The sequence below is a fragment of the Eurosta solidaginis genome, chromosome 1, assembly GCF_040869045.1.
Source record: "Eurosta solidaginis isolate ZX-2024a chromosome 1, ASM4086904v1, whole genome shotgun sequence".
Lineage (NCBI taxonomy): Eukaryota > Metazoa > Arthropoda > Insecta > Diptera > Tephritidae > Eurosta > Eurosta solidaginis.
In genome coordinates this window covers 376,532,511-376,558,320 of record NC_090319.1, presented here as the reverse complement: position 1 = coordinate 376,558,320, position 25,810 = coordinate 376,532,511, and the positions used below count along the sequence as shown (strand labels likewise).

General features: G+C 35.5%; 1 protein-coding gene across 3 annotated transcripts; it reads right to left on the bottom strand.

Annotated features, from left to right (window-relative positions):
* Window positions 1-3,597: 3,597 nt before the first annotated feature.
* On the bottom strand, window positions 3,598-25,714 carry dmt (dalmatian). 3 transcript variants are annotated; one of them, XM_067763154.1, is made up of 6 exons: window positions 25,266-25,714; window positions 24,863-25,204; window positions 24,553-24,801; window positions 23,830-24,488; window positions 22,586-23,680; window positions 3,598-5,052 (listed from the first exon to the last, which is right to left on the bottom strand). In XM_067763154.1, the coding sequence occupies exons 1-6, from the start codon at window positions 25,447-25,449 to the stop codon at window positions 4,798-4,800; spliced, it is 2,784 nt and encodes a 927-aa protein (XP_067619255.1). In that variant the 5' UTR covers window positions 25,450-25,714; the 3' UTR covers window positions 3,598-4,797. The 3 variants fall into 3 exon arrangements, with proteins under 3 accessions (XP_067619255.1, XP_067619257.1, XP_067619256.1); XM_067763156.1 differs by having other exon boundaries at window positions 3,598-5,049; XM_067763155.1 differs by having other exon boundaries at window positions 23,830-24,485.
* Between the last annotated feature and the right edge of the window lie 96 nt (window positions 25,715-25,810).

The window sequence follows — 25,810 nt, the reverse complement described above, 5'->3', positions numbered from 1 at the left end:
CTAATATTCGTAACACTGCCCTCCACCTAAGTCTGATCGTCCCGATCAGACAAATCTCTCGATCTAAACGCTGCTAGCATCGCCAAATGTACCACTCTTCTAATCCGTGGTTTCCCAGTGGTTTGTATGCGGTAGATGGTATCACTGATCTTCTTCACAACTTTGTACGGGCCTTCCCAACTGCACCGAAATTTGGCTGGAACACCTTTCCGCCGGTGAGGGTTGTTTAACAGTACCAAATCTCCCGCCAAGAAACCTTCCGAATTAAAGTTCTTGTCATGCCAGTGTTTCATCTTACTACTCATTACCCTGGGCCGTTCCTTCACACTCTGTTGTTTGGTCAATGAACCACTTCGTAGAGCTTGCGCTGGACGGATTTGCTTTGCATAATCGGTATCGTTCCCACATTTCACAAGAGTAGTGCGCTCCGGCTTGAAACTACCCTCGCATTCTTTCTCGAAAATTCGTTGCTTCGTTTTCCTGCGTCTTTTAGGTTTTGTCAATGCCAGTGTTTCTCTCGTAGGTACTTTTGATTTTGATTTATTTGGCCCATTCGATCTATCAACCTTTGCCTTTGACTTTCGTGGTCTTTGTCGAGTCTTTTCCACCAGTACCCGATTACTGCTGAACCCTTTTCCCAAACTAAAGTTAAGTGGTATGTCCTGGTTCTTATAGCGCATAATTTTCCTCCGCATATCGATCCTGACGTCATGGTCAACCAAGAAGTCCACTCCCAATATGACTTCATCAACGATCTCCGCCACAACGAATTTGTGTAGAACCATGACTTTTCCAATTAATACCTCACATACCACTTCGCCTTGGACTTGATTATATTCGCCTGTTACCGTACGCAACCTTGCTCCAGGTAATGACTTTACTCTCCTGTAGACCAAATCAGATCGAATCAAGGAATGAGATGCCCCCGTATCTACAGTCAGTACACGCTCTTTACCATCCACATTCCCTCTGACGGTAAGACTGCTTGATTTCCTTCCGATTTGCGACACAGATATCACAGGACATTCAACAGCTGGATCTAGCTCTCTACCTCTTACTCGCTCTTGCTCATCTCCTCCAGCTTTGCGTTTATGGCCACCCACATTGTTGGAACTATTAGGACCAAGATCGCAATGACGTGCAATGTGACCTGGGTTGCCGCACTTGAAACATTTAATAACTCCGGCATTCTTCTGTTGAGATCCCTTCAGTGCTTCCAAAATTGTTTCTACCCACTCTGGCCTTTCTACTTCCACACGGCGAGCCTTATATGCTGGTTTACTTAATAGGGAGGCAGTTTCCTGAGTCAATGCATGTGATACCGTTTCAGCAAATGTCAGTTTTGGGTTCGCGTATGTAGCTCGCTTCGTTTCCACGTCTCGTATGCCATTTATAAAACTCTGGATTTTTACCCTCTCGGTGTATTCCACGGGTGCGTCCGCATTTGCAAGATGAGCCAATCTTTCAATATCTGAAGCAAACTCCTGCAATGTCTCATTTGCTTTTTGGTAGCGGTTTTGCAACTCAATTTGGAATATCTGTTTCCTATGCTCGCTTCCGTAACGTCTCTCTAAAGCGCTCATCAATGTTTCGTAATGGTTCCGCTCGTACTCTGGGATGGTCTGTAAGATTTCCGCGGCAGGCCCTTTCAGTGCCACGAACAGAGCTGCAACTTTATCTTCAGCATTCCATTGGTTCACTGCTGCGGTCTTCTCAAACTGTAGCTTAAAGACCTGAAAAGGAACAGAACCGTCAAAGGATGGTGTCTTTACCTTTGGATTACTCGCTGAAACAGCTGGGCGATTTAGTTGTAACTGCTCCATATGACCTTTTAAATCATCTACTTCTGCCTGAAATTGAGCCATTTTTGCATCCTGCGCTTCCAGTTTTGATGATACCTGTTCCAAAATTTCTGCCGAAATTTCAGACATACGTGCCTCTTGCGCTTCCAATTGAGATGCCATATATGTCTTTTGGTCTTCCAGTTGAGATGACACTTGCGACGTCATTTCTGAAATACGTGCCTCCTGCGATTCCAGTTGGGATGCCATATATGTCTTCTGCTCTGCCAGTTGAGTTTCCATCTTGGATGTAATACGTGTCTCCTGTGACTCCAGTTGGGATGTTATATTTGTCTTTTGTTCTTCCAGTTGGGATGTTATATTTGTCTTTTGTTCTTCCAGTTGTGATGACATGTTGGTGGATATTTGTGATGACATTTCGGACATTTGTGCCGATATTGCAGCCAATATCATGTTCAAGTCTGTGTTTGTAACTGTTTGCGATGTTTCGTTTTTCTCTTCAATTTTTGTTGTTGTTTCGTCCCCATCAGGATAAAAGACAAACTCGTCCACATCAATTCCTTGCGACTCCATTACCTCTCGTAGTCGTGCTTGAAGTTCGATCTTATTTCCGGTTGTATTTAATCCACGGTTCTCCAACTCCTTTTTCAGTTGCTGGATCTTCAATTCACTGAACTTTGCCATGTCCAAGTTGTATTCCCAATCTTCGGAATTTATTCAACAATTCCTCTTCTGACACCAATTGTAACGAATTTTACTTGCAAATCCTCTTATTTGCCCTTTTGCTAGGTTCGTATCGCTAAACTGTTGAATAAATAACTCCAATATTGAATAATGGAAAAATGGCCTTTATTAAAATACTTCACAATAACACTCAAACTGTGCAACGAATAGCTTAATAACCAAACTGATATCTTAAAGGAAACTGACTTTCAAAATAATAGTGCTATTGCTCGCTAGATATCGTCTTACTCGTAACTGCTTGACAATTCAAATCAAACTGAATTCCTTCTTACTCGCCTGCACCGCTTTTATAGTTTACGCTGCATACTTCTAGGCTCTTCGATTTCCAGAAGTTACTAGTTGTTTCGGCTACAAAATCGCCAGCCACAACTACGTGCACAAATTATTGCTCTCTCTTGTGACAATTCAGATAAGGTATATGCATGTGTTTGTAGTTTACAGTCTCCCGCACACACATAAGCGTATAAGTAAATTCATCGGTGTGTGACATCTCATCTCTCGCTGCCTTGTATGCAAATGTTGCTCGTCGGAATGTGTACATATGTGTAGACGCAATTATTGATTCGTTTATGTAGATACATAATGATTGAATTATTGATGTGCATTCACGTCACTGCTTAGATCGGCTTAGAGCTGGCAGCACTCCTTAGTTTTGCTAATATTCGTAACAATAGTTACTTTGTTTCATAGTTGCAGTTGTACAATGTAATCAGGCCTATGATCATTTTCAATGTTAACAAAATAACTGTAGATTTAAACGAATTCGGTATCGAATTCACCTTTCCCCATGGTGGAATTACCACCTTGCCAAGATATTTAAAGCAATATTGTTTTAGTTGGAAACCAAAAGAGGGGTAAATATTTTATCGCACCTTAAACTCCTTGTATCTGCGAATTGCCCGTCGGCGGGGACAGAAAACAGTTTGTTTCTAGTTAGCATGTACTAGTTCTCAATGCAATGGTTTTTATTTGTCAGAAAATAAGTAAGGTCTAGGGGCTTTGCGATCTTAGGTCTATTACTATTTTGAGATTCGAAGAAAAACAGCCAGTATAAGTTATTGCCCAGTTCATAGATTTATTCGTCTATGTGCATATTGTATACATATAAATATAGACTTATTTTAATCAATTTCAACAAAAAAATTATGTAAAAAAGGAAACACAGAATTCACTTAAATTATAAAGCATTAAAAGGAAATAAAATACATATATATCAAAATAAAAAATACCCATAAAATACCTTTGAAAGGCAACTTATTTAAACTAATAATTAAAAATGCTCTTCATGCATGTATGTATGCAAGGCCGGGACGATTTCATTACTAATACTGCGCCGGCGTTATGATTCCAGCTGTGATAACGTACAAAATATTGATCTACAATATACGCAGTTCTAAAATAAACATCGAGATGAGACAATTTGTATTTTTATAGCACATATTATTAGGTTACTATAGAGTTTTCAAAAAGCCGATGTATAATGCAAACTTATTGCGATTTTTATCTTTATTGCTTTTACAAAATTCAAATTTTTCTTCGGCACAGACGTAAACTCAAGTGTTTTGAATGGCTGTTTTATACGAAATAAGTTGTCGATTTTATTTTTGTTATACAATGATGATCATTCTTTTAAAATTTTGATCCACAGAGATTTATCCTTAAACCTGCGATATCAGTAGAGCAGAATCAATATTTCTCCAAGCTGTATAAAAGCTAAATAATTTCATTTGTTTTATGAAAAATATCGGCTTAATAATACGCAATTAATATTATCATCGCCATGTTGATTAGTAACCATTTCGATTATTGGAATGATTTGATGCGCTGATTTTTATACATTACATATCGCTCATTTACTTCAATAGTGTCATATCTCAAAAAATATGACTTGAGTTAATAACATATAAACGTACCCAATATCATGATCTATGTTGTATAAAAATCTATGTGATCAGTTAAAAATTTACCACGTGCTATTAAAATGAAAATATGCCTTTATATGCGCAACATATGGCAGTTAAAATCTTTGAATGGCACTCCTGGAAAATTGTGTTTTTTGAGTTATGACACTATTGAAGTAAATGAGCAATATATCATAGATTCTCACTTCTTTGTTATCACAGAAGAATTCGCAATATTTACAGCGCAGTATCGGCCAGCTTCAGACAAACTGCCTTGTTCTATTTTATGTTCTATGTTTATGTATATATAAAGTTTGCATGTATAAATATGGACTATACAAATAAGAACGCTACTCGACAATCAGCTCGTAGTTTTCCACTTCTTTGCACATGCTGTTGAATTCATTTACAAACGATTCCAATGCCGGATTATCTTTATCTTTTGTTCGTGTTTCATGACGCTTTCTCTTTTGCTGCATTTTTTTTAATTCTTTTGGCTCCTCATCATCAGTATCTGTACTAGATTCCCCGCTATCAAGATTCCTTACATTTTTATGAGCTTTGCGTTTTCTCTTGAAAGCCCTTGCATACGTTCGTCGTGGCTGCTGAAAAGATTTACCAAACATTGTGTTAGTTACACTTATACGTATATTTTAATAAGGCAATAGCAATAGTGAAAGTTGTCTTTATTAAAAATGTTTCAATTTTTGCATTAACTTTCCAAAGTATATATGTAATTTTGGTACCACTGGTACACAATGACAATACCATAGAGGCCAGAACCATGTGTAGCTGTGTAGTTATCTACTTATAACAAATATACTTGTTATATTTTAAATTTTTTCTTATTATATTAGTTATTTTTTATTATCAAAAAATGAAAATATTTGAGTCATAAAAAATATTCTTTTAAAAATAAAGTTTAAATAAATTATTGAAAATTATATAGAAAATTATTATTTTCTATAGTAGCAGCTTGCGATTTAGTATTAAGTTGTTGTTGTGTTGTTGTTGTTGTAGCGAAAAGTATTAAGTTGTTAAATTTTTGTAACTTTTCTTTTAACAGGATTAAATTTCATGAAAATTTGTTCGTGATTTTTGTCCAAAAGTATTTTCAATTCACTTAGTTTTTACATGGCACCACGCCCGCCACAAAATCAGTAATGTTTTTTTTTTATACCCAGCTGTACTTGTACACAGGGTATTATAACTTTGATTGAATAACGGTTGGTTGTACCGGTATAAAGGAATCGAGATAGATATAGACTTCCATATATCAAAATCATCAGTATCGAAAATAAATTTGATTGAGCCATGTCCGTCCGTTCATCCGTCTGTCCGTTAACACGATAACTTGAGTAAATATTGAGATATATTCACCAAATTTGGTACACGAGCTCATTTGGACCCAGAATAGATTGGTATTGAAAATTAGCGAAATCTGATGATAACCACGCCCACTTTTTATATATATAACACTTTGTAACACAAAAACCCTGATTATTTATTAAATAATACAACTAAAATGTTGAAATTTGACGTGTGGACTGATATTGACTCCTGAAAAATAAAAAATTTTAAAAAGGGCGTGGCACCGCCCACTTGTGACAAAATCAATTTTACAAATATTATTAATCATATATCAAAAATAGTTAAACCTATCGTAACAAAATTCGGCAGAGAGGTCGCCTTTACTATAGGAATGCTTTGAAGAAAAATTTTCGAAATCGGTAAAGGACCACGCCCACTTTTATATAAAAGATTTTGAAAAGGGTCGTGGACGAATAAAATAAGCTACATCTTTGCAAAAAAGAACTTTATATCAATGGTATTTCATTTCCCAAGTGGATTTATAACAATAAATAGGAAAAGCTTCAAATTAAAAAAAAACAAAAACGGGCGTGGCACCTTTTATGACTAAGCAATTTTCTATGATTCGGGAGCCGTAACTCGAAGTTAGTTTAGAATAGAACTATATGTATATGTATTATTGCGCAGCTTTGTAACACTATTAAGAACACAAAACAAACAACAACAGCATTTCAAGTGTACAGCTGGGTATGTAATAGGGTGGGTCGATTTGTATGGACGAAATTTAACCGATATCGCGCCATCGATTTTTCGATAGGATTTGAGCTCAAGAAAAAAAAGTTCCACTACGCATACCCAAAAATAATAATTTTCGAGCCTGCGAAATTTAATTTTTTTACTTTTTTCGACTTTGATTTTTAAGTTTTTTTTATTACCTACTAACTGCTTCTGAAAAAATAACCGGTTGTAAAAAAGTAACAGGTTCAGAAAATGCAACCATTTTAAAACAGTAACCGATTCCTCAAATGAAAAGCATTTTTTCGAAAAAGATGCAATCAGGTACACAGTCAAAAGTATCCCGTTACTTTAGTTTCACATCGCCGAAAGGTAACCAATTTCTTAATAGTATCAGCTTTGGATAGAAAACCTAGCTTTGAGAATTAACCGGTTCTCTAAAACTGAATTTGTACTAGTCTTCTATTATTTTCGAGTCGATCTGCTCAAAAGTCGTTTTTCGATAAAATATTCATGCGCTTAGTGATCAAAGCATTATAATTCTGGGTAAGCTTACTTAAGATATACAGCTGCGGTCAAAACTGTTTTTCTTGGACTGTGGACACCCAGTCATGCTCACGTAAAGAGGAACAGTCCCAACACTTTAAGACAATTTTAAGTTGCAGCCGCAAATGGAGAGTGCTTTGTGTATCTGACGACGTACTTAATTTCTCCTACCGACATTGCTAGCTTTCTTACACAGTGTTTGCCACTTCGTTTGTACTTGATGGCATTACGTACCCTTGTTGGTGACCAACCAATGATATTTTGCACTTCCACAGAATTTTTGCCATCAGCAATTTTTTTTTTTTTTTTGAGCGCGCTTATCAGGTGTGCACTACTGAATAAGGAGTAATAAAAATTTGGCCATTAATAATAATAATCTTATTACTTTAAACGAGCAATTCTTGTATATTTGTACAGCCGAACGATCTCGGGAACGGCTCAACCGATTTAAATGAAATTTGGCACAGAGATAATGTATCACCTTCTAAGACTTTCTAACTAGGTGTTGCCACTCAGAATGTTTCACAAGGTTGCCACCTATTCGAAATTAAAAAAAAATTGCATGATATATACTGATATGGGTATCAAACGAAGGGTATTTCACTCCGCATTACAATAGGGACATTTTTGAGTAGGGTTGCCATTTAGGGTTGGGGTAGTTAGACGAAATAGTACTCTACTTACTCATACTCTATTAAAGCTTTAAAGGAGAACATTAAAGTTAAAAATCTTCGTAAACAAATCTTACACATGATTCGACTTAATTTTCTTAATTTCACACACGCTAATAAAATTGAAATGCAATATCAAGGCACCGTGGCAAATTCTAGCAAAATATTGTGACGAATATTAGCAACACTAAGGGATACTATCATGAAATGAATAATTGCAATTTCTCACAGATTACTATTAGAAAGATTTCTCACCATAACAAAAAGATATCTCACCAGGGTAATTTACTACCGTTGAACACTAGAGGCATATGTTCAATTTGAAAACGACATCTAACCATTTAACAACTTACCAACAGATGGCGCTTAGGGAAGTAAGTTGACATTTAATAAAACTAACTGATAGTTGTCATTCGTGAAATTCACAAGTTTTTGGAATGTAATAAAGTTGTGAGACTTTCATAGTGTATAACTAAAAGAATGTTTGAAATTAATAATTCGGCGCATGAAGATACTCGACCTAAATAACTTAGTTCTCGATTTCACTAATTGTCATAACAATCCCTTATACTATAGGCTGGAATTATCCATATCAAATTTTTCATTCCAGTTCATTTTGCGGTTATTATTTGATATGTTTTTGAAATCTATTTTTAAGGAAATCAAATATTGGTAAGTAAAAATATTGTCACGGATATTAGCATCACTAAGCTATACCATCACTAAGGCCATGCTAAGCAGTATTTACGTCAATAATCAAATCATGTATACACATATATAAGGCAGCCAAGAGATGTCACACACAGATGCATTTACGCCTATGTGTGCGCGAGAGACTGTAAACTACAAACATTCACATCAATAATTCAATCATTATGTATCTACATAAACGAATCAATCATTATGTCTACACATATGTAGGTACACGCAGCTGAGAAGCAAGGCACAACCATATGCAGACATCTTATTTGAGATGCTCCTAAATGTAGGCAATTATAATTGTGGAAGTTACCCGTATCTCGAGTTATGGAGATCATCAGCATAGAGAAGAGATTATGAACTTTGAACAACAAGAGGTCCAAGATGCTGCAATTTTACGCCAACGCTTTTATTTAATTGTCTGATCAACGCCCTAGATTGATTGAGGAGTGTGATGACTAGTACTTAGGACCTACCTAATTATTTTCTAGCTTTTAATATTATTATTACTTCATGTAAATATTGTTTTCAATAAAACCGTTTAACTTAAAAATTTTTTTTTAAATTATTTTATTTTCAAGTTGTTAGTCTTTATTTAAATGCCTATTATTTCTCATTCTATTTAGTTCATTTAGTGACTCATTATTACACGGACTCTTCCCTGACAATTTGTTACAATCTAAGTCGTCAATACATAATCCTTCCAAAGACTTTACTCGACTCTGCGCCACGCATGCTTGTCCCTCCTCGAACTCCAAAATATTTTGATGTCACTTCTACCGGACTAATATGAGCCAAATCGGACATCATATGTCGCTTTATATTCATGTATGTATTATGTGTTCCAAATATGAGCCAAATCGGACAACAAATACGATTTTTTTGAATATATCGATCCATGCGCCACCTATCGGAGTTTTTTCTTGTTATTGCATTGTCATGGGGTTCTGAACTATATTCCAAGTTTCATGCTTGTACCTTATCGGGAAGTTACTTAAATTTCAATTACAAAATTCGTGCCAGCCAGCCTGTGAAGTCAAGCTAAATAAAACCGTTCAAATAGGATACAGAGGTTACCACTTATGAAATTGAGCGGGTAAAAGTGCAGTTTTAACAGTTGTAGCTATAAAAAAAAATGTTTATGCCAAACTTCGTTCGGATTGGGAGATTTTTGTTCGACTTATGGCATTATAAGTATTTTGGAAAGGGTACCAAAAAAAGGGGCGGGTCACGCCTATTTAAAATTTGAACATCAGTCAAACAAACAAACAAACTTTGTTAAGGTTGAACCTTTAGGAAAAGCGGGAGTGGTCTTCAACTGATTTTGATTACCTTCACTCAGTCTATATAATTTGGAAAACATAATGTCTCTGCCAAATTTCAATGTAATATCTTTAACGGCCGTAAGGCATGTTAAACTTCCAAATTTTCTACTTCTAAATGTGGGTGGTGCCACGCCCATATCCCGAAATTTTTTCGCTTGTTCTAAATTTTCGATAACAAAAAAGTTTGCGTGGTTATCGTCCGATTTCACTCATTTTCAATACCAATCTATACTGAGTCCAGCTAAGCCCGTATACCGAATTTGGTTTAGATATCTCAATATTTACTCAAATCATCGTGTTAACGGACCGACATAGCCTAATCAAATTTTTTTTCGATACTGATGATTTTGATATATGGAATTCTATATCTATCTTGATTCCTTTATATCTATACAACCAACCATTATCCAATCAAAGTTGTAATACCCTGTGTATAAGTGCAGCTGGGTAGAAAAATGATATAACACACCAATTGAGAAATAATTAATTCAAAGCCTACTATGTCATTACTAAAAAATTTATAGGGAGTTCTAAACTCGCAGAACTTTCTGTACCAGTGCTTGAATAAAATACTTCAGCTTAAAAAATTTAAAATTCTAATTAGATATTTTACAGATCCAATAAGAAATCGGGTCCCTATGTAGTTTAAACTCGTAATATAAAGCACTATGCGAAATTATATTTCACTGGTGTTTTTATTCATGCCAGTTTTCGTTTTGTTGTTAGAATAAACACTTTAAATGAAAATCGGTGCGGATGTATACATTCAGATAAGATTAAGTGACTTATAACGAAGAAACTATTAAAATATTGCTAGCCTTCTTGCTATACAAGGAAATATTTTTGGGACACCGGTGTCCCATATGCGTGAAAGGGTTAAAAATACGGTCATATTGTACACGTGTGAACTAAATACAACAATTCAACTGTACAAATATAGAAACGAGCAATTAAGTTCAATTAAATTTTCCATTGACAAAGAATAGCAACACGAGAAAAAGAATAAACATAACAACCTTGAATTTGTTATTTTGGTAGATCAAAAGCTATTTGTTTAACTGATTTGGAGTTTGTATTACGCTTGACGCATTAACCATAAAAAATTAAAAAAGAAAAACAAATTAATTAATGCTTGGCGCGATTTATCTCCGAGAAGATTTAGGCCGAACTTCTCTTCGAATTTGCGTCTTACTCCCTTTTGATTTTCCCTACAAATTGGCAGACGGGATCTACATGTTTTATGCCGACTCCAAACGGAAGCTGATGCAAGGAAGATGCATTTTCACTGAAAAGCTTTTCATAGTAGAAATACGCTTGGAGTGTATGCCAAATCACTGACGAGAGGCGACCGCGTTTGGACATATTTTTTTTTCCAATTGGAAAACTTGTTCTGAATTTTTGGTGTTGCTTTGTCCGGCGCTTTAACTCAGGACTTTTGGTGTGGTACGCGAAGCACGCTCCCACCACACCACGGCGACCACTTTTTATCAATAAGTGGTTTTAGATTTTGGCAGGCACACGGTAAAAAGTTTGAGCCTAAATTTGAAACATTTATTTTATTTATTTATTTATTTATTATTACGGTCTTTAAGACCTAGTTTAGGTTAAAATAAGAGATTAAACATAAATACTCATGTCACATTTAGTGACGTACAATATAAAAACAATTTTTCTTTGAACTTACTAATATTTTCACAGTCTTTCAAATCAGAAGGTAAATCATTATACATTTTATACCCTAAATATTCAAGAGACCTTTTGGCGAACTCAGTTCTTATTCTAGGCAGTCTTATATTATTGCAATTTCTTGTTCCATAATTGTGGATTTCATGATTATAATGTATTTTACTACTCAGGTAATTCGGTAACATTCCTAACCTAAGTTGGTGTATAAATTTCAATGTGAAATAACTAACTGACTGTTTAATACTAAGCCAGTTTAATCTATTGAGCATTACAATTTTTGGCGTTCTTGGAGGACATTTTAAAATAAATCGCATTGCCTTGTTTTGCTGTATTTGAAGTTTCTTAATATATATATCATTACTTAATAGCAGAATAGTAGGACAATAAATAAAGTGTGGTTCAATAATTGAACGATATACCAATATTTTATGACTTTGACTGATATGTTTACATGTTCTATACATGAAGCCTATTTTCTGTGCAATTTTCCTTTCCAGATAAGTTACATGCTCTCCAAAATTTAGATTATCATCAATCAAAACTCCTAAATACTTAATTTTGTCTACTCTTTGGATTTCCATGTTTTTTACCTTCAGCGTAATATTATTTAAACTATTGTTACTTATGATATTAGTGTTTTTACAAAATATCATGAACTTAGTTTTTTCGACATTCAATTTCAGTTTTCTAAGGCATAACCATTTGTATAGCGAGTCCAGGTCTTCTTGTACTTTCAGCATGGCACATTCTGCATATTTTTCACTTATGATAAGCAATGCATCATCCGCAAATAGACGTATTTTACAATATTTTAAGCATCTTTTGATATCATTGATATACAATGTAAACAATATTGGCGCCAAGACCGAGCCTTGTGGTAAACCAATGTTAACATCCACCACTGATGAAACCTCCTTTCCAATTATCGTTCTCTGTTTTCTGTCACCCAAATAACTCCGGAACCATTCCAAAGCCTTTCTTCTTATACCTATTTTAAACATAACGTCCAATAGCTCAGATCTATCGACAGTTTCAAAAGCCCGTTTTAAATCCAAGAAGACAGACACCGTAAATTTTTTGTCCGCCATGTCTTCTTTCCAATCTGCAATTACCATATTCAACGCTGTTTCACAAGATTGTTCTGGGATAATCACATTGTGCTTCTCTAAGTATGCCACAAGTTGATCCTTCACCACTGTCTCCATAATTTTTTCATCTGTAGGTAACGTGTTAATTGGACGTAGTTCCTCGGGTTTCATTGTATTTTTTACTTTTTCAACAGGTATTATTGTTGAAATTTTCCAGTAACTAGGTACAATACCGCTGTTTAAGGATTCGTTAATTATGTCTTTGTAGAAATTAGCAGCATATGTCATGGCATCTTTAACGACACCCTCCGATAAAAGCTTGTCGCCGCCATATTTGTTTTTAAGTGATTTTGTGATAATAATAATATCGTCCACTACAATGTCAGTAAATTTAAATGTTTCAAATGGATTACTATGATTTGCGCTTATTTCATCCCCATTTACAATTTCTTCGATGCTATCATTAATTTCAACAATACTTTGTATAAAAAAGTTATTTAGGGCATTAGCTATATCATATTCATTTTCCAGGCATTCACCGTTAATTACAATTTTAGTGATATGTTTTTTAACATCATTAAGCTCGACGAGGTCTTTTAGACACTTCCACATACGTTTCATATCGCCATTGTTATGATTTACTCTATCTTCCATGTATTTCTTTTTTTTATAAATTATGGTTCTTTTATATATTTTCTTAATGGCGTTATATTCGTCCCAAAATCCAGTATTTCGAGCAGTTTTATAAGATTCTATTTTTCTTTTATGCAGGTTTGTTAATTCTCGGTCGTACCACTTATTTCTTATCTGTATTTGGGTCCTCTTTATATAAGTCAGTGCTTGCATAGCCACAGTTAAAACTTCGTTTAGGGCTTTAGTTTTAGTTTCTACTCCGGAAATTGACATAAAGCTGAAATCGCATGTTCGTAGCAAAGTTAAAAGATTTTCAGCACTATAGTACTCCCAACATGTAACAGTAGCATACCTTCTCATTTTACAAAGCTTTGTTGTTGGCACTTCGAAGTGGATTGTCTCATGGTCAGAAATGCGATGTTCACCTATATTTACTGCTTTAACTTTATCATTGTTACTGAATAGCAAATCAATTCTTGTAGACGAGTACTCTGTTATCCTTGTGTCGAAGTTTATCCTTTGTATCATTGCCATTTGTGCAAATAAACTTGTTAGCTGGTTTGAGTATGTTGACGATACATTTACATTGATATTAAAATCACCAATTATTAAATTATTATCCGCCTCCTTGAGATGTTCAGTGATGATTTCATTTAGATAAGTAATAAAGGTGGAGTCACTGCTACTTGGTGAGTGATATAGTACACCGATTTTCCATTTTAACGCGCATTTCTTTATTTTTACAATAATGCACCACACATTCATGTTGATAGCTTTATTACAAACTATGCTAAATTGTATATTTTCATTCACATACATGACAACACCGCCAGTGTGCCTACTTTGAGAGTCGCAACGAATGCATTTGTATGTCGGAATACTAAGTTCAGAATCCAAGATATGTTCTGTTGTACACGTTTCCGTACATAACACAATACTTGGTCTTCTTATTTCAATAAGACGTTCCAGCTCGATTTTATTTGCTATGATACTACTAATATTAAGATAAATGCATTCCAAGTTGTATATATTGCTATCTCGATTTGAATAATATTTTGACTTTTGCCCTGCTGTAAGGATTTTCTTTGGTTGCTAATAAACAACTTTCCTTTTCCTTGCATCTAGCTTTTGTTGGTATACGGGACAAGTTCTATCCAGAGTATCATGGTTTTCTTCAAGTCCTAGATTCAGCTGCTTGTTTGCTCGTATGCAGTTAATGCACTTGTTTACTGCATCCTTTATGCATTGTGTATGCTTATGCTCACCCAAGCATTTTGTGCATACTTCCTTTTCCTTGCAGTCAGCCGCTTTGTGATTGAAGCCTTTGCATTTAAAACAACACAATACCTGCACTGCATCGGATACTCGGCAACGTTCCCAACCTACATTAAGCCTCTCTCCAGCTAGTACATTTGCGAACGCTTCAACATTCATTTCTATCACAGCATTATAATAGTTTTTCGCGTTCTTTTTCACTTCATATTGCTTAACAATTTTGATGTCCGTTTCACTTAAACAAATGTTTTGTCGTTTAATTCTTTGCACCAGTTCCTCGTCGCTATATTTAAAATTTATACCAGTCACCATGACTGCTGGTTTCACTTTTTTGGGAATCTTAACCTCATAGTTATTTCCCAGATTGTTCTCAATGGCATTTTTTATTTTGTCACGCTCATGGTCATTTTCGCTTTCAACAATAACAACTCCGCTTTGCCTTGCTACTATATTAGTTATTTGCAGCCCTTTAGGATCAACTTTCGAGTTTAGGTCAGTTTTGGTTATTTCTATATTTTGCTTTTTATTCGGCTTGACAATTAGGGGATGATTCTTTCTAATGTCTGGTAACACTTCTTTTTTTTGTCCATCATTTTTTGTTATCGCTGCGTATGACACTTTGGCTTCAACACTATTAACATTTTTCTTTATTTCATTGCACATTTTTTTATTCTCTTTACTTATTTCTTCAATCATTTTCTTATTGTCATCCTTGTTTGTTTTCAACTCATCACAGACCTGCTCGCTGCTTCGCTTGAAGCCTTCAGCAATTTCCCGTATTTTGTTCACTTCTACAACACTCTTTTCGCATGATTCTTGCGCTTTTTGCATTGCCTTAATTCTGTCGCTAAATGCAACTTCCACTGCTTTTAAAACTTGCTTTATTTCTCTTTCATGTTTCTTGAGAGCATTATCAAATTCATTCCTGTACTCAGATAGTTGTTTGCCATTTTTGCTCACTACCATCTGCATATCTTTTAGAATGTCATCTACGTTATGCACATACTGCACACAATCATTACACATAAATCTAAGCATATCACATTCGTCTAATTTATTAACACTGTATTGGTCTATGCCAGAGCATTTTGGTGCTAAATGATAATATCTCCCACATACCCCTTCGCAACGAATTTTTGACACTTCTCAACGTATTGTACTTTTGCACTTGTCGCATTTACTCTCCATTTTTTATATAGAATGAATATATGTATATATATGTATCAAACTTTGTAAGTGTATGCGTTTTCCTTTCTTTATTTAGAGTCACTTTCTCGCAAATATATTAAATTTAAAAAATCAAACTTTATCTGGTATAATATTCTTGAAACCAACTTCTGCTTCCGCTTTTTGAGTCTCTGTCTCACACATTATTTATTCTTAAGAAGTATTTGAATATAGTTTTACCATTTTAAAATGTAAAATTCAAGGAGCAGAAATAAACACAACCGTACCGTTTTACCGTTTTTTCAGACATATGATCAAACCAAATTTTGTTTAAATATAGATTATAATGGTCTTCCTGAAAATTAGTGCTTAGAACTGGGTTTCATTTTGAAACTGGAGAAGTCTACACTTAAAGTTCGGTAAAGCGGTTCCCAGAAATCTTTTCAATCAGTAACTAGTGATACACATTACTGGATCGGAACTAGACCTAAATTGCGAAATAAATACAAGTTCGGTACTAACAAAATTCACCAAGTTTAACGTTTTTATATTGGAAATTAAGGGAGAAATGGCTAAAAATCTTTCTATCTGAACGATCGGTTGTATGGGATATATATTATATATAGCTCCGATCGAAATGATTTTTTCAATAAATCTATGATATATTAGAATAAATATCACCAAGTTTAACGTTTTTATATTGCAAATTAAGGGAGAAATTGCCAAAAATCTTTCTATCTGAACGATCGGTTGTATGGGATATATACTATATATAGCTCCGATCAAAGTGATTTTTTCAGAAAATCTTCTATGATATATTAAAATATATATCATCGAGTTTCGCGTTTATACTTTCAAAATTAAGGGAGAAATGGCCAAAAATCTTTCTATCTGAACGATCGGTTGTATGGGATATAACTACAGATAGCTCCTATCAGTGATTTTTTCAGGATATCTTCTATGTTATATTAGAATATATATCACCGAGTTTCACGTTTATACTTTTTATAAATTGTTCTAATGAAATCCAAATTGCGGCAGGAATGATCAAAACCGTCTTATCTGAACGATCGGGTTGTATGGGAGATATATGTTATAGTGGTCCGACCCTACCGGATCCGACAAATGTCTAATATAATACAAAACAAGTAAGGAAGGCTAAGTTCGGGTGTAACCGAACATTACATACTCAGTTGAGAGCTATGGAGACAAAATAAGGAAAATCACCATGTAGGAAAATGAACCTAGGGTAACCCTGGAATGTGGTTGTATGACATGTGTATCAAATGGAAGGTATTAAAGAGTATTTTAAGAGAGAGTAGGCCATAGTTCTATGGATGGACGCCATTTAGGGATATCGCCATAAAGGTGGACCAGGGCTGACTCTAGAATTTGTTTGTAAGATATGGGTATCAAATGAAAGGTGTTACTGAGCATTTTAAGAGAGAGTGGGCCTTAGGTCTTTCGGTGGACGCCTTTTCGAGATATCGCCATAAAGGTGGACCAGGGGTGACCCTAGAATATGTTTGTACGATATGGGTATTAAATGAAAGCTGTTAATGAGTATTTTGAAAAGGAGTGATCCTTAGTTCCATAGGTGGACGCCGTTTCGAGATATCGCCATAAAGGTGGACCAAGGGTGACTCTAGAATGTTTGTACGATATGTGTATCAAACGAAAGGTGTTACACAGCATTTTAAGAGGGAGTGGGCATTAGGTCTATGGGTGGACGCCTTATATCAAATTAAAGGTATTAATGAGGGTTTTAAAAGCGAGTGGCCCTTAGATGTATATGTGAAGGCGTTCTCATCTGTCGGGTACTGCTAATTTATTTATATATGCAATACCACTAACAGTATTCCTGCCAAGATTCCAAGGGCTGTTGATTTCGCCTTGTAGAACTTTTTCATTTTCTTCTACTTAATATGGTAGGTGTCACACCCATTTTACAAAGTTTTTTCCAAAGTTATATTTTGCGTCAATAAACCAATCCAGTTACCATGTTTCATCCTTTTTTTCGTATTTGGTATAGAATTATGTCATTTTTTTCATTTTTCGTAATTTTCGATATCGATAAAGTGGGCGTGGTTATGGTCGGATTTCGGCCATTTTTTATACCAAGATAAAGTGAGTTCAGATAAGTACGTGGGCTAAGTTTAGTAAAGATATATCGGTTTTTGCTCAAGTTATTGTGTTAACGGCCGAGCGGAAGGACAGACGGTGGACTGTGTATAAAAACTGGGCGTGGCTTCCACCGATTTCGCCCATTTTCACAGAGAACAGTTACCGTCATAGAATCTATGCCCCTACCAAATTCGAGGATTGGTGAATTTTTGTTCGACTTATGGCATTAAAAGTATTCTAGACAAACTAAATGAAAATGGGCGGAGCCACGCCCGTTTTGAAATTTTCTTTTATTTTTGTATTTTGTTGCATCATATCATTACTGGAGCTGAATTTTGACTTAATTTACTTATATACAGTAAAGATATTAAATTTTTTGTTAAAATTTGAATTTAAAAAAAAAATTTTTAAAAAGTGGGCGTGTTCTTCATCCAATTTTGTTAATTTTCAACGACTGCCAAATTACAGCTTGCAAAACTTTTAAATTACCTTCTTGTAAAAGTGGGCGGTGCCACGCCCATTGTCCAAAATCTTACTAATTTTCTATTCTGCGTCATAACGTCAACCCATCTACCAAGTTTCATCGCTTTAACCGCCTTTGGCAATGAGTTATCGCATTTTTCGGTTTTTCGAAATTTTCGATATCGAAAAAGTGGGCGTGGTTATAGTCCGATATCGTTCATTTTAAATAGCGATCTGAGATGAGTGCCCAGGAATCTACATACCAAATTTCATCAAGATACCTCAAAATTTACTCAAGTTATCGTGTTAACGGACAGACGGACGGACGGACGGACATGGCTCAATCAAATTTTTTTTCGATACTGATGATTTTGATATATGGAAGTCTATATCTATCTCGATTCCTTTATACCTGTACAACCAACCGTTATCCAATCAAAGTTAATATACTCTGTGAGCTCTGCTCAACTGAGTATAAATACATCCTTGTGCCAAATTTCATTGAGATATCCTAAAATTTGAGGGACTAGTTTGCGTTCAAACAGACAGACGGACATGGCTATATCAACTCAGTTCGTCGCCTTGATCAGTTCGGTATACGTAATGGTGAGTCTATCTTCTATATTTCTCAACGTTACTAACATCGGACCAAAGTTAATATACCATTTCATGTTCATGAAAGGTATAAAAAGGGTGTGTGAACTTTTGTACGTGCGTGAGAAGTTATAATTCTTAAGTATGGGAAGCCTGGCAGCTGTAAAACAGCTATGTACATAATTTTCTAAAACTAATATACAGAAAAGAACAGATTGCGATAATGATAACATGACCCGGGAGGATCCTGACAAGTCCCCGAAAACCCAAATGACCCTGGGAGGATTCTGACAGAGTTCCTAAAGTTATCCAGGTATGACACCAAAGTGACCCTGGGAGGACCCCTGGAGACTCCCCAAATTCATTGCGAAATCACACCCAAATGTCCCCATTAGGACCCCGAAATCATCCATAAATAACCCCAAAATTACCCCTACCTGGTCCTTAAGGAGCGCTGCAGAGTAGTAAGGAAGTATAATTTATGTATTTATCGCGCAATTATACAATAATTTGAAGAAGCGCGATTTTCTGTTTTTTAAAGACCTCAGCTCTTAGGGAACCATATTTGGACTGGTTCGGTAGAGACGCGTTTTCGCTTAGGTACGTGTTTTTTTTCAAAATACCGTAAATGATGGTATAAAAGTCAAAAAAATTTGTGTCAATATCTACACCGTATTTGGGGTAAGCCACTGTAGATTAAGTTTGCTAAAATAAGTCTTCGCAAATTCAAATCTGAAACTAGAGTCGTATTTAGAAACAGCGCTACTCAGAGAATTTGTTTCGAATTCGTATGTTTTTTTTCCAGGGAAGGATGATAAAGGTCTTCAGGTACAGTTAAAAGTTCACCCCGGCTAAGAGTACGCATTTCGATATATCGTCAACAAATACCAAATGAAGGGTTATCCCGAACATATTAGGAATTATATTTATCTGGTTAAGGCAAAGTTCAGTCATTTCGGATAAAAAGTCGTTGTTGGACAGTTTTGAAGAAATAGGTACAATATCCTCGTCAGATATGGTCCATAATATATGCGGGGGATCAAAGTCACCCAGGACTATCATCGAATCAATGGGCTTCAACATCGAATAAACTATTTTAAACAGCGAAATATGATCCATATACACCGAAGGATCAGAAGAAGGTGGTATATAGCTGACGGCAATATAGACAAAACCCATACCGAGATTGATTCTAATGCATTTGAATTCTGTAGAATCGATAACGGGTAAATCAACCTCAGCTGAAGGTACAGAAGAATGTACCGATAGCAAAACTCCACCTCCACATTAGCTATAGAATATCAAATTAATAAACTAACCTCACCAATCCTTTTAAATTTTTCACAAATATAGTCGCTATAATATAATGAATAAAAAGGATACATATAAAAACTTTTTCACGCAATACTTAGATTTTAATTGATTAAAAAGCCGTTACAACTAAAATTTCGTATAAATTTAACAAAACCAACAGGTTAGTCCTAACAATTGATTTCATGTTTTGAAGCCAACTTCTTACTCTAATGTATTTACAGTTGATACCGAAAGATACATAGATGACTTGCGAGTTAGACTCATCGTGTGTAGGCCCTATAAAATTTACCTCAAATGGTATTAATTCTCCTTTTCAAAAGCAACCCCCTCTTATCAGCATACATTTGTATACCCAGCTATACTTATGCTTAGGTATTTATAGATTTAACCGGATACGTTGTGTTAAATGATGTAAATGGGTCGAAATAGACATAAACTTCAATGTGTCAATATTATCAATGCCAAAAAATTGTTTGATTGGGCCAGGACCGTCTGTCCGTCCGTCCATGGATAACTTTTTTCATAATACCTGCCTTGAGATTCAACATCATAGAACTCTAGCACTTTACCCACTATTAACAAGTAAGGAAGGCTAAGTTCGGGTGTAACTGAACATTACATACTCAGTTGAGAGCTTTTGAGACAAAATAAGAGAAAATAACCATGTAGGAAAATGAACCTAGGGTAACCCTGGAATGTATTTGTATAACATGGGTATCAAATGGAAGGTATTAAAGAGTATTTTAAATGGGAGTGGGACATAGTTCTATAGGTGGACGCCATTTCGGGAATCGCCATAAAGGTGGACCAGGGGTGAATCTACAATGTTTTTGTACGATATGGGAATCAAATAAAAGGTGTTAATGAATATTTTAAAAGGAAGTGGGCGTTAGTTCTATAAGTGGACGCCTTTTCGAAATATCGCCATAAAGGTGGACCAGGGGTGACTCTATAATGTGTTTGTACGATATGGGCATCAAATTAAAGGTATTAATGAGGGGTTTAAAAGGGAGTGGCCCTTAGTTGTATATGTGAAGGCGTTTTCGAGATATCGACCAAAATGTGGACCAGGGTGACCCAGAACATCATCTGTCGGATACCGCTAATTTATTTATATATGTAATACCACGAACAGTATTCCTGCCAAGATTCCAAGGGCTTTTGATTTCGCCCTGAAGAAACTTTTCATTTTCTTCTACTTAGTATGGTATGTGTCACACCCATTTTACAAAGTAGTTTCTAAAGTTATATTTTGCGTCAATAAACCAATCCAAATACCATGTTTCATCCCTTTTTTCATATTCGGTATAGAATTATGGCATTTTCATGTTTGGTAATTTTCGATATCGAAAAAGTGGGCGTGGTCATAGTCGGATTTCGGCCATTTTTATACCAAAATAAAGTGAGTTCAGATACTTATCTTAAGTTTAGTAGGGATATATCGACTTTATCCGACCGAACGGAAGGACAGACGGTCGAAAATTTTGCTCAAGTTATCGTGTTAACGGACGGACATGGCTAAATGAATTTCTTCTTTCGCCCAGATCATTTTGATATATAGAAGTATATATCTACCTTGATTAGTTTATGCCGAACGGATTACCGTTTTGCGAACAAAATTAATATACTCTGTGAACTTTGCTCAGCTGGGTATAAAACAACCACGTGGAAACATTACACATGGTACTGGCCTTTTGGTATTGCCACGCGTGTAAAAATCATGCTCCATTAAATACAATACAGCTGTCGATATCTCAGCAATGAAATCAATTTAATACTGTTGTAATATCAACTGCGTTTATGAGGATCTAAGAATCCCTACAACAGAAATCAATCTCAAAAAAAAAAAAAAAAAAATATTTCCCTAATCCGATTACCCATTTCAGAGCTATTGCCGACCCCAGCGGGTTAGCGTGCTTAGAAAATACTCGCGATAGGTATGCCTTTCGTAAGAGGCGACTAAAATACCAAATTGATTCTAGGGGTTGTGTAGCGCAACCCTCTCAAGGGGTTGCCAGCGCAATGTATAGCTTCTGCAACGCAATTGTCAACCTCACCTACCCGTGGCGAATACTGTTTCATTGACAGCCGGGGCTCTGGTGACCCCAAGCTCCTCATGGAACTAGGGGGTGGGGAAGGCGGGATAGCCTGGAGGGTTTAATGAGGTCATATAAATCGTTCCCAAGATGGTCGGGCTAGTACCTTAATGGTGCTTTGTTACCGGAACGTACTGGATCTATATCCGGCTAAGGACCGTCAACATCGATAACACTCCCCAAAGCCATCGGGGAGTGTTTTTATCGTTAGTACAACAACAACAGAGCTATTGCTATTCAAAAAATTTATTTCAATCACGGATCGCATAACACGATACAGCCACTGACTTTTTAAACTAAATTAAAAACTGGTTTGAATACACAACGGGATTTTTCGTCATCTATTGGGGAACTTCGTTCTATTAGCAGGATATTGAATAGAAACCGGCGATATGTTCGTTATGGTACTTACTTTTTCTTTCAAGTTTGTTTCGGGTTCATATTCATTAAAAAAATCTGGTTCGATTGGTTCAGAAATAATTTCATCAGCACTGTCTATTGCTACATTGTTTTCAGGACTTTTATCGTGTTGTTTTTCTTTGGGTATTGATTTCTCTTGATTAATCATAGTAGAACAAAGCATATCTTTAATGAGTCTTTGCTTCGATCTGCCTTCATCTTCGTCAAATAACCTTGTTGGCTTCCCTGGAACATTGGGCATATGATCTGCGTTCTTCGGTCGCCATTTCCTTAAATTATTAAGCTTTTTGCGCAGATTTCCTTTTATTGTCCGCCTGTTAGCATTTGTAATATCCACTGCACTTACAGATGCATCAACATCTGAAAATTCTTCATCTATAAATTCCTCGAATCCAAACAAATCGTTCACATTATGTGTTTCATCAGTTTTGTCATTTTGTGCTAAATTATTCGAGTTATCTTTTTCATTATCATTATTTACAGGAGTCTTCCAAAGTGGAAGGCTAATGACCTCAATTATGTTAATTGTTTTGAGTGGACTTCGATGTGCAAGAGTTCGACGAGGATTGGGCAATTGACGCATATTGAATATTTCCGCATTATCATCATTATTTAAAGCACTTACAGGTGTTGATGCAGGGGGTGGCATATTTTCTGCATTTGAATTATTTGGAGATATGGATGAATTCTGTGATGAACTATTCGAAATACTATTTGTCTGGCATGTTGGTATGATGGCAGTAGTAGAAGTAGCAGTAGGGACTTTTGAGTTAATAAATATATGTGTATTATTATGTGGTGACATCTTCTTTGGCGATGGCGGAATGTAATCACTCGAAAATGTTGGTATATATGAAGTATTTTTAGTGAAATTAAATACACTTGGTAAATGTAAGTCTTCATTTATACGCCAAGGAGAAGGACATGCTGGATGTTGTTGTTGTTGTAGCAGTGACGCTGGACGACGATGGGTATTAAGTATTTGAATTGGTGAGAAGTCTGGTATAGTTTCATTGTTCCTTTTGGCTGTGGCTGGAGTGCTGACGAATTTACGTGCAGCTTCTAACAATCTTCGCTGCTCAGCTACCTGTTAAATCGAAAACATTTTTATTATTATTATCTATTACCTACTATGCATATGGGTGTGTTCTGTAAAAGGCCAGCTAAGAAAGAGCAACCTTTTACTTACGCTGGAAACGCCCATATCATTGACATGTAAATAGAAAAAAAACTTACATCGTTTTTACGTGTGATTTCATTTTTCTTGGTTTGTTGCAACAGCACGGAACGTGCCAAACGACTAAAACCTACATAATTTTGCTGGTAATCATTATTCGGTTCGTCCAAGTATGCATCATTTGAATTATCCTCTTCATAGTCGAAATGTGGTATTGGTTCATGGGGTAATGTTTTATCGGCATTAAAATTCTCATTTAACTCTTTAATTACATTGAACTTATCAATGACGTTTGCTTTAGTTCTTTTAATTTTAGATATATTTTTGTTCTTGGCGTTTAGCTTCTTTCGTACACGTTTTAAAGTAGGTCGACCCGTTCCTTTATGATTGGTTGCCACGCGTACTTTTCCTTCAGATATCAATTTATTTATGATATCTGCTGCGGGGTCATCATGTTTTGCAATTTCAGATTCTGAATTATCTGACTGCGATGGAAATTCGAAGATCGATACTTTTTTGGGTCGGACTTCGGTTACAGGCTCACGATGGAAAAAGCGATGTGTATTATTATTCCGATGTACTATTGCCTGATTTTCATTTGTACAAGCCTTTTCGTCTATACGCGATTCATGACTAGCGTCATCTTTGTCGTCTGTGAAAAGTAACTGCTCAATTAGATCTGGCTTATTGGTCAAATTTTTCCGTTTTTGACTTTCTGCTAAAGTATAATTAACAAAACTGTTTGATATATGATTCAGGAAGCCACAAATATGTTACCCTACCTTTTGAAGAATTAATTAAGCTCCCACTGTCTTTCGTATTTTCATTAGTATTATTCTGAGAGTTGTCTTTGGGTATTATCTCCGTTAATACCTCTTTGCCGGCTCCTAAAATAGTTGAGTTTCTCACTGGACTAAACCGGGATGCGTCTAGTGCTGGCCGAATACTTTCATTCACCTTTTTCTTTTTATCTGAATTTTTCACAATCGCTGTGTTTCGCACTATGGCTTTCGCAGACTTCTTTTTACAAACTTGAACATACATATCATAAGTAACAATATGCATTTTTTAAAACATGTTATATATACTTACCATTTTGTAATTTGGTATTTTCTCGTGGTATCTTCGTTTTATCAATTTTAGTTCGTTTTAATCTTACAAGCATTTTCTTAGTAGATATCGCATTTTGGCTGCTTTTTTCCCTTGGCCTTTTACTTATATTTTGTGTAGTAGATTGATCCTGCAATGCTACTGCGCATCCGCATTTGCAATTAGCCCTATACTCATTGGGCTTATAACTTATTCTTTTATTACGTGTGTTCGGTTTTATTTCAGATTCATTAATTGTACTCATATTGTTCATTTTATCTTTGGGGTAGTAAAGAATTTTGTGCAAATCCAGTCGCTTCACTTTCACCATGACTTTCTTGCACACTTTTGGTATGGTAGTATAATTAAATGCGCAATTTATTAATCCATAAAGTGATATTCAAACCTTTTTGCGTATCCTGTTTATGCAATGTTGTGTTTTCATATATTGTACATGACATGCCATTATTTGGTGTTCCCTTTGTTGTACGAGATTGGTTTTCGGCCACTGATGAATTTAATGAAGCTGCGCTCATGCGGCAACACATGCGAAACCACCCTTTAGATGGTGCAATAGCATTATTCAACATAAATTGTTTACACTTAGATTTGTTTCAATACAGTCCAATTTAATCACGCAGTAATAACAAGAGTTTGCTTGCTGATAAAATTATCAAGGCAAATTATCAGGTAAGTCTAGTGACACTATCGTTCTTTAATTACTGAATTAAAATTCATGCAACTTTAAATACATACACTTTCATATAATTATTAAATATGAGGCGTCCATAGATTAAAAACATTTACACAAAAAAATATAAAGCCGCCAAATCAAAATGGATTCTTCTTCTTGCTTTCCAACATTGTTCATTGGAAATTTCGTTGGCGGAACCAAGTAGGTAATATTTCTGTTGTCATTTCCACCACGGTTGTCACACCATTTTTCATTTG

Excerpts from the sequence above, each read along its gene's own strand:
- dmt (XM_067763154.1), bottom strand. The coding sequence starts at position 25,449 with ATGTTGAATAATGCTATTGCACCATCTAAAGGGTGGTTTCGCATGTGT. Across the intron at positions 25,205-25,265 it reads TAAACAGGATACGCAAAAAG|TGTGCAAGAAAGTCATGGTG; the intron begins GTTTGAATATCA and ends CCATACCAAAAG. Across the intron at positions 23,681-23,829 it reads AAATCACACGTAAAAACGAT|GTAGCTGAGCAGCGAAGATT; the intron begins GTAAGTTTTTTT and ends TCGATTTAACAG.